The 16,741-nt window shown below is 37.9% G+C and overlaps 1 protein-coding gene across 2 annotated transcripts in view; it reads right to left on the minus strand.

The window, feature by feature from the left end:
- The window catches only part of ahi1 (Abelson helper integration site 1), a 191,103-nt gene that overhangs the window by 161,179 nt on the left and 13,183 nt on the right, over positions 1-16,741 (minus strand). For both annotated transcript variants that reach the window (XM_059982486.1, XM_059982485.1), the window contains exons 5-8: positions 12,595-12,770; positions 10,733-10,952; positions 7,954-8,146; positions 4,330-4,425 (exon numbers count right to left, since the gene is read on the minus strand). In XM_059982486.1, the coding sequence (XP_059838469.1) occupies positions 4,330-4,425; positions 7,954-8,146; positions 10,733-10,952; positions 12,595-12,770 (685 nt within the window). The remainder of the gene's footprint in view (positions 1-4,329; positions 4,426-7,953; positions 8,147-10,732; positions 10,953-12,594; positions 12,771-16,741) is intronic.

Genomic DNA, 16,741 nt, shown 5'->3' on the forward strand with positions numbered 1-16,741 from the left:
GACTAGATGGGATACTTTATCAAATGTGTTCCAGAAAGCTTCCTTAACTGGTACGTAGAAGCCCCAATGAAAGAGTGTGTGATACTTATATCTGCTATTAGGGAATGAGACAGGGCAGGTAACAGCAGTTTGTGTCTGAATACTTTGCATCTAGAGATCATAATGCCATTAGTTTCAAAGAAAATATGAAAAAAGTTAGGTCTGGTCCACATGTTGAGATTCTAAATTGGAGATAGGCCATTATTTGGGTGGTGGGGATCCCTGATGATGGATACTGCCTTCCTATAACAGTTTTCATGCAGACGTTCTCAATGGTTGAGAGGGCTTTACCCATGATGTGCTGCTGGCTGAATCCATTACTTTTTGTAGCATTTTGAACACCAGGCTGTAACACAGCCAGTCAATACACTTTCCACAACATACAGTGGCATGCAAAAGTTTGGGCACCCTGGTCAAAATTTCTGTTACTGTGAATAGCTAAGCGAGTAAAAGATGATCTGATTTCCAAAAGGCATAAAGTTAAAGATGACACATTTCTTCATATTTTAAGCAAAATTACTTTATTATTTCCATCTTTTACAGTTTCAAAATAACAGAAAAAGGAAAAGGGCCCAAAGCAAAAGTTTGGGCATCCTGCATGGTCAGTACTTAGTAGCACCCCCTTTAGCAAGTATCACAGCTTGTAAACGCTTTCTGTAGCCAGCTAAGTCTTTCAGTTCTTGTTTGGGGGATTTTCACCCATTCTTCCTTGCAAAAGGCTTCTAGTTCTGTGAGATTCTTGGGCCGCCTTGCATGCACTGCCATCTTCTTTTTATCTTCAGCTTCTTTTTACAGACGGTTTAAGATAATTTTTCTTTGAGGCATTGTCAGTGTTGTTACTTCGATGTACTTGTGTATTTTTGAATAATAATAATAAAAAGATTTGAAAAAAAAGTTACAGACAGTGTGATGTTTGCTTGCAGAATTTGCTGGTTTTTAATTGAATTCATTCTTCCCTCTACCAGTGAAATGTTCCCCATGCCACTGGCTGCAACACAAGCCCAAAGCATGATCGATCCACCCCCATGCTTAACAGTTCGAAAGATGTTCTTTTCATGAAATTCTGCACCCTTTTTTCTCCAAACATACCTTTGCTTATATAACCATATAACAATCACAGCACGGAAACAGGTCACCTTGGCCCTCCTAGTCCGTGCCGAACTCTTAATCTCACCTAGTCCCACCTACCCGCACTCAGCCCATAACCCTCCACTCCTTTCCTGTCCATATACCTATCCAATTTTACCTTAAATGACACAACTGAACTGGCCTCTACTACTTCTACAGGAAGCTCATTCCACACAGCTATCACTCTCTGAGTAAAGAAATATCCCCTCATGTTTCCCTTAAACTTCTGCCCCCTAACTTTCAAATCATGTCCTCTTGTTTGAATCTCCCCTACTCTCAATGGAAACAGCCTTTTCACGTCAACTCTATCTATCCCTCTCAAAATTTTAAATACCTCGATCAAATCCCCCCTCAACCTTCTACGCTCCAATGAATAGAGACCTAACTTGTTCAACCTTTCTCTGTAACTTAAGTGCTGAAACCCAGGTAACATCCTAGTAAATCGTCTCTGCACTCTCTCTAATTTATTGATATCTTTCCTATAATTCGGTGTCCAGAACTGTACACAATATTCCAAATTTGGCCTTACCAATGCCTTGTACAATTTTAACATTACATCCCAACTTCTGTACTCAATGCTTTGATTTATAAAGGCCAGCGTTCCAAAAGCCTTCTTCACCACCCTATCTACATGAGACTCCACCTTCAGGGAACTATGCACTGTTATTCCTAGATCTCTCTGTTCCACTGCATTCCTCAATGCCCTACCATTTACCCTGTATGTTCTATTTGGATTATTCCTGCCAAAATGTAGAACCTTACACTTCTCAGCATTAAACTCCATCTGCCAACGTTCAGCCCATTCTTCTAACCGGCATTATTGCGGCTAAAAAGTTTTATTTTAACTTCATCAGTCCTCAGGACTGGTTTCCAAAATGCATCAGGCTTGTTTAGATGTTCCTTTGCAAACTTCTGACGCTGAATTTTGTGGTGAGGACGCAGGAAAGGTTTTCTTCTGATGACTCTTCCATGAAGGTCATATTTGTGCAGGTGTCGCTGCACAGTAGAACTGTGCACCACCACTCCAGAGTCTGCTAAATCTTCCTGATCGAAAGTTCCTTTTGCAGCCAAACTGGGGTTTTGATTTGCCTTTCTAGCAAACCTACGAGCAGTTCTCTCAGAAAGTTTTCCTGGTCTTCCAGACCTCAACTTGACCTCCACCGTTCCTGTTAACTGCCATTTCTTAATTACATTGCGAACTGAGGAAACGGCTACCTGGAAACACTTTGCTATCTTCTTATAGCCTTCTCCTGCTTTGTGAACATCATTTATTTTAATTTTCAGAATGCTAGGCAGCTGCTTAGAGGAGCCCATCCATGGCTGCTGATTGTTGGGACAAGGTTTGAGGAGTCAGGGTATTTATAAAGCTTTGAAATTTGCATCACCTGGCCTTTTCTAATGATGATTGTGAACAAGCCATAGTCCTAACAAGCGAATTAAGGTCTGAAACCTTGGTAAAGGTTATCTATGAGAGCTCAAATCTCTTGGAGTGCCCAAGCTTTTGCATGGTGCTCCTGTTTTGAAGCGGGGGGGGGGGGGGGGGGAAGCTACACTGGGAGAGGGAGAGATTAAAAATGTCTGCAACCACACCAGTCAGTTGTGCCATGCACATCCTGAGCACCCATCCTGGGGTGTTGTCCGGTCCTGCAGCCTTGCGACTGCATGGCAATGACGAGAGCTTGATTACATTCAGCCATTGGTGGTATGCAAACTGTAGTCAGGATTATGGAATAGAACACCATTGCTAAATAGATTGGACAGCATTTGATCATTAGATGTATAAGGTTGGGGAAAAAAACCAAGTTCGACAAAACAACTATGTCAGAGCACCAAACAGAATCTAATCATGAAACACACAGCTCCTCTTTTTGTCTTTCCCAAACCAGCGGTTTGGTTTATTCTGTAAAGTGCAAACCCTTCTGGTTTGACTGCTGACTCTGGTGTGCCTGGAGAAATCCACATTTCAATAATCTATACAGCAAAACAGACTCTTGGTTCTCTTCCATACAGCAGTCATCCTCAGGTCCCCAATTTTGTTCTCCAGCAAATGCACATTTGACAAAAAGATGCAGGGTGGAGGAGGCCTCATCCCTCTACATTTCAGCCTGGCTTGGAGTCCCGCACCCAGGTTTTGGCCATGGCAATGTAACTTAAAGGTGCTGTGGCTGATTGATCTGGGTTCTTCATTCAAACAGGTATGTAGATTTAAGAATTCAGTCAAAAAATATAACTGGAGCCTCCTTCAGAAATTTAATATGCAAATACAATACTACAATGGGAAAATAATCTTAGCTGGAATACAAGATATTCCATAGTCAATAGTCATTTTTTTCTCTGCTTAATATAATAAAATCTTTCTATGAATATACATAGACACATACATCATTGATTTACAAGGGTATTGCCTGGATTGGGGAGCATGCCTTATGAGAATAGGTTTAGTAAACTCGGCCTTTCCTCCTTGGAGCGACGGAGGATGAGAGGTGACCTGATAGAGGTGTATAAGATGATCAGAGGCATTGATCATGTGGATAGTCAGAGGCTTTTTCCCAGGGCTGAAATGGCTAGCACGAGAGGGCACAGTTTTAAGGTGCCTGGAAGTAGGTACAGAGGAGATATCAGGAGTAAGTTACTTATTTGTCGATAGATTTATTAAACGTAGAATGGTGAGTGCGCAGAATGGGCTGCTGGTGACGGTGGTGAAGACGGATACAATAGGGTCTTTTAAGAGACTCCAGGATAGGTACATGAAGCTCAGAAAAATAGAGGGCTACAGGTAACCCTAGGTAATTTCTAAGACAAGGATATGCTTGGCACAGCTTTGTGGACCAAAGGGCCTGTACTATGCTGTAGGTCTTCTATGTTTCTACATGATCTTGTTTTATAACAAGTGTATTTTTATATAGAGAAAAACAATTTCAGTCTTCCCAGTTTAACTATGCCGGTTCAAGGTCATATCCTTATACCAGAATATTATACTGCCAGGTTATGCAATATCAACCTGTCAAAATATGCCACCCTATTCTGCATGGTGTGGAAAACTTCTACAGGAGTAGAAACTGAATGAACAAATCTTGCAAAGAACAACCAAAGAAATCTTGAAAATACTGGGAACAGCTCCCTGTTTTATCTTCAGAATGCAATTGGTCAATAGCATCTTACCTTTAGAAAAGCCCAAGCAATCTTGCGCCAACCACCTTCACTACTTTGAGTTGTGAAGTTGCCTTTGGCTTCATCCATACTTACAAACTCAAGGATCTAAAAGCAGTTTAAAAAAATATATATCAAAATCAACTCTCTGTAGTACTTTGCCAACATTTGCCTCAGAAAAAAGATGACTCTTTACTCTCCCAGGCTTGAAGCTTGATTTGGCAATTCTACTAATTGTTTCTTTACACCTTTGCACCCTCTGCTTTAACGTTTAATATATAAATACACCCACACAGGTCTAAACTTCAATCACTCTATGCAACAGATTAGCTGGAACTGGTTTCTTGAAATTACTACTAATTTCAAATACTGGTATAATAAATTTATGAGTTCTGCAGATGCAATTTCTTTTGTGTAAAGTATGGGATTTGATGAAGTAGGGAAGAGGTGTCACTATTCTTAAAAATACAAGATTAAAACAAGAAATTTATGATTAATCAAATGAAATTAATTCCAGAGATGAGGGTCTTCAGTTATGTGGTCTGGAGAAGCTTGCATTGTTCTCCTTTGGAAAAAAAAGTGATCTGAAAGAGAAACTTAATATCATGAAAGGTCCTGTCAGTGACAAGAGAAAAAAAAATATCCATCAGCAGAGGAGCCCAGAACCAGGCGATTAAAAAGGTGACTGGTAAAAGAAACATGGGGAGCACCAAGACTTTTTTTCATCTTTAAAGCAGTGGTTGGAATCTCCAAAGCACTTAACAAAAAAAAAGACAGACTCAAGCTTTTCTTTTAAATGTGCACTGAAATAAAACTGTAGAGCTCAGCAGCTTGCTCATGGAAACTTGGTGGCCTCCTTCCATGTTTTAACCCTTTAATTCTCCAAACCACTGCAGTCCAAATAAATCCACATAAATCCACACTGCATTTCCAAGGTCAACTAATTCTTCAATGGTACACAAAATTGCTTACAATATTTTTAAGTGTTAACTACCTGATTCTTTGTATAGTGGTAGCACAATTTCTATTTGGAGATACAAATATACAGGTTATGCTACAGTACAAACTCCTAATGTAGAAGAGTGAAGCATTGTCAAAACACAGACACTGCATGATTTGCTGAGTTCCTCTAGCAGATTGTTCGTCATTCAATTTTTTGGATTGTTATTATACAAAAGCCAGTATCCTACCAGTCTTTTTAGCTGTATGTCCCCCTATCCCCCAGACCTTTGTACGTATTATGCTATCAGAGAAACTTGTACGTTTCTTTCTATTCCTTCAACTAAATTATTAACAAATAGAGCTCTTCCCATTATCCTTCTGCATTCTGATTCACTAACATGGGCAATGAATATAGTTCAATTATACAAAATTCATCCATGGCCACATATGTGCGTTTCCATGTAGGATCATGGGAAACAGAGTCAAATTCAAAATAATAGTGTAGCTGTAAACTTTTCAAAAATTTATAACAATACAAATGGTCATCAACATTAGGAGTTCACAAGCTATCTGTGGAACCACAAGGGCGGGTAGACATAGCATTCATGCAACTTTTCATTGTTTATCTTATTCCCAGGAACCCCAATGAACTTCCAATCGATACAAAATCCTAGCTAAATGTGATACCAAATTTATTCCGATATGCTTCCACTGGAGGGCACCAGAGCTGCATACAGAAGAAATAATGGAAAAAGTCCACCCAGCATCTGCAGATTTCCTCATGTTTGCAATGGAAAAAGTCAGTTTGCCTCATTTAAATGTTTAAAATGGACTTAATTCAAGTGCAATCAGTTATTTTCAAATAGAGGACACACAAAAATCATAGGGTAGTCCAAAACCAAAATAATGTAGAAACTTAAATAGCTAGAGAAAATATTGCAATATAGTTTCAGAAACCTGATTTTCTTTCTACAGAGATCTGCCTGGGAGAAAAACAAGCAGTAAGAAATAGATCACCATGTCCCTCCTGCCTATTCTGTCATTCAATGAGAGTGACAGACGTTAAAGGTGAAACATGAGGAGGAACTTGTTCACTCAGAGGGTGTAGAAAGAGCTGCCAGTGCAAGTGGTGGATGTGGGTTAATTTCAACATTTTAGGAGAAGTTGGGGTAAGTACATGGATGGGGGAGGTATAGAGGGCTATGGTCCAGGTGTAGGTCAATGAGACTAGGCAGAATAATAATAATAAATTATTATTCGGCATGGACTAGACATGTCAAAGTGTCTGCTTTTATGCTGTAGTACTCTATGCATAAACAGTATGGAAGATATTTTATCTCACTTTCCTGCAAAGCACCATAATACTCAAAATCTGTCAGATTGTCTTGACTATACAATAATCAAGGCATCACAGTCCTCTTAGTTAAAGCATTCCACACACTTCCCTCTTGAAGATATTTCTGGACTTTGTTGAAATGTCTGACCTCTTTCTTTGACCCATAATTCTAGATACCCAGGCCCAGGACAAGTGAAATATCATTCCCCATCTATCCTGTAGACAGAGCCCTGTAAGAGCACTGAATGTTTTGGTGAGATCCCCTCATTCTTCTGTGTTCTTCCAATATAGGGTAGAGTTGTAGTGTGATTATACAATGGATCTTCATCCATTTATCCAGTTCAGCATACCTAAAAACAAGACTGGTATCCAATCACAAAGAATTACCAAACCTGGCATTCCAGATCAACTAGCATAATATTGGATAGATTGAACTAAACTCAAGGTAAGTCTAATAAACAAAAGTAAACTTTGCATTTTTGTATTTTAAAGTGATGCATTTTTGTATCAACTATAAAATTTTATGCAACCAATTGAAATCTTTATAACCATATAAAAATTACAGCATGGAAACAGGCCATCTCGGCCCTTCTAGTCTTTGCCGAACACTTACTCTCACCTAGTCCCACCTACCTGCACTCAGCCCATAACCCTCCATTCCTTTCCTGTCCATAGACCTATACATTTTTTTTTAAATGACAATATTGAACCTGCCTCTACCACTTCTACTGGAAGCTTGTTCCACACAGCTACCACTCCGAGTAAAGAAATTCCCCCTTGTGTTACCCCTAAACTTTCGCCCCTTAACTCTCATGTCCTCATTTGAATCTCCCCTACTCTCAACAGAAAAAGCCTCTCCATGTCAACTCTATCTATCCCCCTCATAATTTTAAATACCTCTATCAAGTCCCCCCTCAACCTTCCACGCTCCAAAGAATAAAGACCTAACTTGTTCAACCTTTCTCTGTAACTTAGGTGCTGAAACCCAGGTAACATTCTAATAAATCTCCTCCATACTCTACTTTGTTGACATCTTTCCTATAATTTTGTGACCAGAACTATACGCAATACTCCAAAATTGGCCTCACCAATGCCTTGTACAATTTTAACATTACATCCCAACTCCTATACTCAACGCTCTGATTTATAAAGGCCAGCATACCAAAAGTTTCCTTCACCACCCTATCCACATGAGATTATTTTGGATGTTATTCCAATATTGATGGGCACACCTGTTTAAATTAAACTCATAGCTGTTACTCAATTCAGGGCAGAACAATATGCATATATCTGATTATCATCTAAAACTGCACATAGTATAGACCACCAAGCTAATATACAACCAAAACATTCAATACCTCAAAGATTATAAGAGTACTAGGCGAATTTATGGATTCTTTCAGGAAGTAACCAAATCGCTCATTGAAGACAAGTTGTTCCTCCCACACTGGAATTGTTGATTTGTTTTTCCTAAAATCATAAGGTTGGGTCATGATCGGAAGGATGTGTTCCACATTGTCTTGCTCATAATATGATGTGACATGTCGATTGCTATCAGTGGGGAGACAAAAATATAAAGCAAATGTTCTTAATTTTTCAAGCTTTTAAAAAGAGGCTTTTGCTCTGACAAAGATTTAGAAAATGGATTCTGAACAGTTAACAATTTATAGAGATTTGGATTAACTGGGACAGATGACAAATAACTGGCATTTAACTACAGTTACCCAGATAAAACTCAATGCATTTTAGTGTAACTATCTGAAAGAGCTTGAGAACAATGTACTATATAGATACAAGTTTTTTCCTCGCTATTAATTTAGCTATTTTTATTCAAACAACCTTGCGGATTTACTCAGGTCATTTGTTTAATCATGCACGTCAGCATCATATTTACTCAGACGATTAACATTTAGACCAATACAAGTGCCCGTACAAAGTTAATTGCCAAATATAGAATTTCAAAACATGTACCAGTTATGTGTTGCCCAATGCAACCTATAGATAATACAAGTGTTACACATGGATTGAAAATCATTCTTGTAACATTAATCATTTTCATTGGTTTGTGGTTTTGCAAACTTCGAACACCGTATATGCAAAATTACGCCTGAGAAGATTACAAAATGACTAATTTTATATATTTGGTTACACAAAATATGGCCTAACATTTCTGATGACCAATTTACAAAATCTAATTTTTGACAGAGTTAAGGAGTGCTTCAAGTGAGTTGCATGCAGTTCAGATCAAGTCCAGTGCTTCTGCTTTTTCCAATTTATCAATGAGTATGCTGCACTCTACTGGAGCCAAGATAGTAAAATTGTCTATAATAGTGCTAACTACAAAGATGTGGTATGCTTCTGAACACACATTATAATTGCTATATTACTGCATCTATTAAATTACTTGGTTATTATTGTACACGTTAAAACATTACCAATGAAAATGCATTTTTTCATGTTTCCAAAGAACAAATTTGGAGGATTCCACTGGTGCCATCTTGGATCATCTCTTACATCCTAAACTGATTTAGTCTCATCTTTAAATGTGGATCCACATTTTCTTTAAAAATAAGCAATACACTGCTCATAATAGAATTAACAGAATATAAATTCAACTTAAGTGTCCCCAAAGCACTTTATCTCCTATCCCCAAAATAAAAATAATTTTGTTATTACCAAGAGCATTAAAATGTCTCAGTGCGCTTAGCTTATATTCAAGTGCAACTGTTGTCACCGTTTATTGCATCAAAACACCTGAAAAATCTTTATAGAAATTTAACCAAAAATTTAATGTTAAGGAATATGAGGTGATGTTGAATGAGGTCATCATGAATAACTACACTACTCTTTGAAAGAGACCTCTAAAGCATTTAAAATGTGACCTGAAATCCCACTCCAGAGACTTGAGTACAAAGTCAAAGCCATTGTATTCATGGAACACCACCCACAATATTAGATATACCTTCTTTTCAATGAGGTGTTAAATCATAGTTTACCTCCTGAGGTGGAACAAAAAAAATCCTTTATGCTAGGACAAGAGAGATTTCCAGTGTTGTGGAAAGTATTTATCCTTCATCAATAGAATAAACTATTTAACAATTACCTTCAGTGGAGTTTATGGCAGCTTGTGGAAAAACATAACACTTCTGCTACAACACTCCTTCTTCTCTGATGTTTTTAATGCACTGGATCTTTCTGATGTACTGAAAAGTGCTAACATTGATGTCCTTTAACTTTGAGTGCTAGTGGCCTATCAATTTCAAACTCAGGAATTGAAGCAATTCAAGTTTTTTTTCTTTTTTGCTGTATGCCCATACAGCATAAACTTGTCAACTAAACTTACTAACTTGTCAATAACACATTTTAATAAAACACTGGAAAACATCCATTTGATTGATGCTAAACATCAAATGTGTGGACGATACATTTACAGACCACTTCAAACTTCAACTGGTATATGGATACCTTGCGAACAATTTTGCACTTTTGATTTTCAGATAGTTTCCTAATTATTTTCTAAACAAACATTTTAGCAACTTCTGGAACTTGAAATTATGCATAACACAAGATTATTTATCAGCCTGTTTAGTGGTAACATTCCTGCCTTTTATTATAATATGTTTAACCTTCAGAATGGTGCAAATAATTGATATTTTAAGTATAACACCTAGAAAAAGCCACCTTTCAAAAGAGACGACTTCAATATCAGTTTCAATATCCTAGTCTTTACAAGAGACTACCAGAAATAATGTGCACTGTTTGAAATACACTGAAATTCAGACATCCTGAGCTGCATGATTTCCTTTTATAGTACATTTTATGTATTGCACTGTACTGCTGTCACAAAACAGATTGCACTTCATATCTCAGTGATAATAAACCTGATTCAGATTCTGAATTAATTCTATACAGGAAAGTAAATTAACTCACTGCTTAGTTCACTTATCTCCCAATGACAAGTGAAAAAACAATTTGTGAAATGATACAAGATATCTCAAGGAAAGATGTTCTACAAATGTAAATTCTTAAAGGTTTCATTACATTACGTATTATATGTACAACTAAAATTTTCTTTGCATTTTGAATTTTTAACTGAATTTGCTACATATTGCTCAATTTTAAATTCTTGTATCTCACCTGTGTTCTTTCCTGACATATTGACCAGTCTCTTCGTTAATTACGTGAACCTTCACTGAAGGGTGTGATGTCATAATATCTGTTTTTAACAGGTCTGCTCTATGGATGTTTACTCCAAGAACTAGATTATCATCAGCAATTTTATTTGATTTTGTCTGCTCAAGTTCATCATCCACTGTTGCACCTATTTCTTCGTCTTCCTCCATCTCCAATTTTTTCACTGTCATAAAATAAAATTTCAAATTTTTTTAAAACTTCTTACTGTTAAGTTAAATAGTCAGTGTGAAAACATTCCCTAAGATTTACTGGCCACTTTAGCAATAAATATCAATATGCATTGTAAAGTCAAACTCCTCCTCCCCCACCAAAAAAAAACATTTCCTTTGCTACAACTTAATTGAACTTAATTGACTGGAACTTGTTGGGAAATGTTCACAAGGAATTAGCAGTTCATCTCCCTTTCCCTCTCTCTCTCCCCCCCCCCCCCCCAGTGTTAATCACCAAGACTTGATATACTTGTTCAAATATACAACTCTCAAAATTACTTGTCAAAACCTGTAGAAGATCTACCAGCTGTACCCAATGGTGGACACATGGTATTCAGCCGCAAAGTGCAGACTTCCTCAGCAGTTGTTCCCATTTAGTTGATCAGCAAAGAATGACACAATGAATCTGTACTTACTCATTTTTAACCTCCCAACATTCTCATCAACTCTGCCCCATTTCTACTATTCACCTACATCTCATTTGCCTAGACACATGGCATCCCTTGGGAATCAATACTGAATTGAACTATTTCAGACAGCCAGCTTTACCTGGTTTGTTAAACCATTCTAATACAAGATCCACCTTAATTCAGTTTCTCCCTCTATGCACACGGGGTCCAGTTTGCTGGGTATTTCCACACTTTTGGTTTAGGTTTTCAGCAACTGCTGTGTTCTAGCTTTCACAGTTTCAAACGCTCTTTTGTTTTTATTAGAAACAGAGTAGCTACAGAGCAGATTTCTGTTCTCTAATTGCCTATCATCTATTAACTGTACAACTCCAAAAGTGTTATAACAGACAATGCCAGAGGAACTCAGCAGGTCAGGCTACATCTATAAGAGGAAAATGAAAAGTCAATTTTCAGGCCAACACCCTCTATTCAGACTGAATCCTGATGAAAGATCTCAACCCAAAACCTCAGATGTTCATTTCCCTCTGTGAGTGCCTGATCTGTGAGTTCCTCCAGCATTTTTTATCTGTTGCTCTAGATTTCCAGCAAATGCACAATCTTTTGTAGCTTTAAAAGCACAGACACCTGGACAAAGAGATTGCTACTCTGTCACTTTGTCCTCTCCATCCTTCTGTCTATCCCATTACACACTTGTTTCTCATTGTTGCTACTGATTTACATCTACCAAGAACCAAGTTGCAACTTGTCAAACGTACAAGATCCCATTCACCAGCTGGAGACTATCAGTCCAAGCTAAATTCAATCCAATTCTCAGGCTGAAAATAACTGCATTAACTGAGAGACTGCAGAAGTTAGAATCCAGAGAAAAAGGTGAAGGAACTCAGAGGTCAAACAGCTTCCACAGAAGCAAAGGGGTGATCAACATTTTAGGTTAGGAGCCTGTATTTGTTATTCTTAAGTTCTCGTTCAACTGGATCTCTCTGGGTTTTAGGTTTGTGATAGCCTCTTAATTTTACACTGGGTTTGAAAAAGCAAGTGTTAGACTTTTGAACTAATGAGATTAAAAATTTTCAGTTATTCTTTGAAGTATCAAAGGCAACAGAAAACAAAAATGTAAGTCTTAAAATCCTAATTAAATAATTTAAATCACAATTTAAATTAATTTTTACTTGCACAACTTAGGCACCTTTAGTTTTCTTGGTTTTCTTCCTTTTAGTTATTTGTTGAATCTCTTTCTCCCCCTGCTTCTGTTTTTCTTCATCATTAATCTCCAAGTCAGGTATCAATCTTCTGCGAGCACTTTTTTCCCCCATATCATTAGTTTCATCACGATTACCTTGCAGTTCTGAAATGTGCATTTCACTTAAGCAGAAGAGAATAAGTAAAAACATTCTTATTGTGAAAGTGCCCTTTCTGAATCACTTAACCAAACTTTTAAATTAGCCCATCATAATGTTATCTTGCTTGTGACAAATTAATTTACAGATGAAAAATAATTCACATATTTGCACTTTCAATAAGGTGGCAAAGAGGCATATTTAGTTACAATAAATTTATGATCTGAAATATCTATATTCAGTTGTCAATAATGAAATGAAAATAAATTTACAGTATGAACTCTGAACCTTTTTTTTTAAAAAGTTATTTATAGTCAAAGTGAACACTGCTGTAAGGCCAGGATTTACTCTCCGTCCATTATGAGCAGGTAGGCATTTTACTTAAGGGTCAATTACATCAGTGGATCTGGAGTGAGGTAGATGCAAGACCAAGTAAGAGAATACTGAAAGATATCAATGATCCAGACAGGTTCTCACAATAATCTTAGTTTAATTCCCAAAGATCAAAGCATGTTATTGAAGACTTAGATAATTACTTGTATTTAAACATTATTCAGATGTCATATGGATTCAGTTCATTCCTCTGGACTAATAGTCCAGGTTGATGGATACCAGTCCAATGACATACTAAATACCTTACAACTGTAAACACGCACAGCTTTCTAGTTATAATTTACAATTGGTTATCGGCTGTTCTTAAACTCAACAGCTAAGAGATGTCTTCTTTCAGCATGGCTAAGAATCCTGACCAAGCTACTTAAGAAATCTGAGAGACTCAGAGAGGCACAGTTAGTAGAGCTACCATACAGGTCCAGTGAACCAGATTCCATCTGGACCTTTTGTGCTGTCTGTGCAGAGTTTGCATGTTCTCCCCATGACAGCATGGGCTTCCCCAGTTGCTCCAGTTTCATACCACTTCCCAAAGAAACAATTCAATGAAAAGGATGAATTTTATTAAAAGTACTCAGCCCCCCGGAAGTTTTTATGTTTCATTGTTTTACCACATCGAAGTGGATCACAGTGGATTTAATTTGGTTTTTTTGACACTGATCAAAAGAAAAAAACTTTGTCAAAGTGAAAACAGATCTCTACAAAGTGATCTAAACTGACTACAAATACAAAATAGAAAATAATTGATTGCACAAGTGTTCACCCCCTTTAATATAACACAACAAATCATCACTGCCGCAGTCAATTGGTTTTAAAAGTCACATAATTAGTTAACTGGAGTTCACCGTGTTCATTCAAGTTGTTTCGATTGTAGTAAAAATACACCAGTATCTGGAAGGTCCAACTGCTGGTGAGTCAGTATCCCAGCAAAAACTACACCTCAAAGACAAAACAACACTCCAAGTAACTCCACAAAAAGATTATTGAAAAACACACATCAGGAGATGGAAACAAGAAAATTTCCAAGTCACTGAACATCCTTTGATCAATCATCAATATGGCACAGCTGTAAATTTGCCTAGAGCAGGCAGTCCTCAACAACTGAGTGACCATGCAAGAAGAAGGGGACTAGTGAGGAAGGCCACCAAGAGGCCTATGACAAATCTGGAGGAGTTACAAGCTTCAGTGGCTGAGATGGGGAGAGTGCACAAACAACAACTGTTGCCCATGTGTTTCACCAGTCACAGCTTTACGGGAGTGTCAAAGAGTAAGCCACTGTTGAAAAAGAATCACATGAAATCTCAGCTAGAATTTACCATAAGGCATGTGGGAGACTCTGAAGTCAGCTGAAAGAACATTCCATGGTCTGATGAAATCAAAATTAAGCTTTTTGGCCATCAGACTAAATGCTATGTTTGGCGTAAGCCAAACACTGCACATCAAAAACACACCTTCCCTACCGTGAAGCATGGTGGTGGCTGCATCATGCTGTGGGAATGCTTCACTGCAGCAGGCCCTGGAAGACTTGTGAAGGTACAGGGTAAAATGAATGCAGCAAAATACAGGGAAATCCTGGAGGAAAACCTGATGCAATCTGCAAGAGTACTTTGACTTGGGAGAAGATTTGTTTTCCAGCAAGATAATGACTCCAAACAAAGCCAAAGCAACACAGGAATGGGTTAAAAACAACAAATTTAATGTTCTGAAGTGGCTAAGTCAGAGTCCAGACATCAATCCAATTGAGAATTTCTGGCTGTATCTATAATGGCTGTTCATTCATGATCCCCATGCAACCAGACAGAGATTGAGCAGTTTTGTAAAGAAGAATTGGGAAAATTGCAGTGTCCAGATGTGCAAAGCTGATAGAAACTTACCCACGCAGACTCAAGGTTGTAATTGCCATAAAGGTGCATCTATTAAATACTGACTTGAAGGGGATGAATATTTGTGCAACCAATTATTTTGTTTTATACTTGTAATTAATTAAGATCATTTTGTAGAAATCTGTTTTCACTTTGACATGATTGAGGGGAGTGTGGAATGAGCTGCCAGATGAAGTGGTAAATGCAGGCTCACTTTTAACCTTTAAGAGAAACTTGAATAGGTACATGATGAGAGGTGTATGGAGGGATATGGGCCAGGTGCAGGTCAGCAGGACTAGGCAGAAAAATGGTTCGGCACAGCCAAGAAGGGCCAAAAGGCCTGTTTCTGTGCTGTAATGTTCTATGGTTCTATGAAAGTCTTTCTGTTGATCAGTATTAAAAAAAGTCAAATTAAATCCACTGCAATTCAATGTTGTAAAACAATAAAGCAAGAAAACTTACATTGTGGGAGGGGTGAATGTTTTTTATAGGCACTGTATATGTTTTAGTAGGCCAACTAGCCATTGTAAACAGTCCCTAGCGTGTAGGGGAGTGGTTGAATTCAGTGTTAGCTGGCTGTAGATTAGGGGGAGGATTAGTGTTAGAGTTAACTCAGAGGGTCGAAGAGACAGTTTCCAAACTACCTACAGTCAGCCCCCCTTATCCGCAGGTTCCGCATGTGCGAATTCAACCAACTGTGAATCGAGAAAACCCGGAAGTGCTCTTCCAGCACTTGCTGTTCGAGCATGTACAGACTTCTTTTTCTTGTCATTATTCCCCAAACAATGCATTATAACAACTTACATAGCATTTACATTGTATTAGATATTATAAGTAATCTAGAGACGATATAAAATATACGGGAGGATGTGCATAGGTTACCGTGGATCGGGATCGAAAGAGAGAAAAAAAAATTGGAAGTTCTCTTACTAAGTAGGTTAGAACAGGCACATCTGGTATTATTTAGCATCAGTTAGTCAAACGTTTGTCTTAGTATATAGTATATATTTTACCTTTCTACACATATAAAACACTTAACGTATGTTTCAGCGCCGGACTCGGGAACAGAAGTTCCCGAGTTCGATCCAGTGACAGACCACACCTGAGCATGCTCTCCATCTGTGCCGGGTTGATGTGGAGGATCAAAAACACAAAACCCCAAAACCCAATAATTAAACCACCTCGTTGCTTAGTAATAATTGTAGCTTTCATCAGGGCAAGGCCTTTCTCACTTTATCCTTTAAAATTGTTCCGATCGTTGACCGACGTAGCCTAATCCTTTTCCAATGACTGATGGCATTTCACCTCTTTCCGATTGCTTTATTATTTCCACTTTATTTTCAATCGTGATCGTGATTATCTTTGTGAACAGAAACACTGTGGATTCAGAGCTCCGCTGCCAGGTCCTAAGGTCCACCACACTGAGACAGGTTGAATAAAGGACTTGAGCATCCACATTTTTTGGTATCCGCGAGGGGTCCCAGAACCTCGCAGTTAAGGAGGGTGACTGTACTTTGACTATGATTTTAAAGGCTTAATTCAATGTGCTATATTGAGCTCAGAAATGAACTCTAACCTAATTTATCAAAATTGATATCCTTCAAGACTTGATCATTCAATCACAGTGAGACTTAGAAAAGCAAAGGGCTATGCGCAACGGAAATTCTAGGCAATTTCTAGAGTAGGTTATGTGGTTGGCACAATACTGTGGGCATGTAATATGCTGTAGATTTCTAAGCTCTAT

The sequence above is a fragment of the Hypanus sabinus genome, chromosome 10, assembly GCF_030144855.1.
Source record: "Hypanus sabinus isolate sHypSab1 chromosome 10, sHypSab1.hap1, whole genome shotgun sequence".
Taxonomy (NCBI): Eukaryota; Metazoa; Chordata; class Chondrichthyes; order Myliobatiformes; family Dasyatidae; genus Hypanus; species Hypanus sabinus.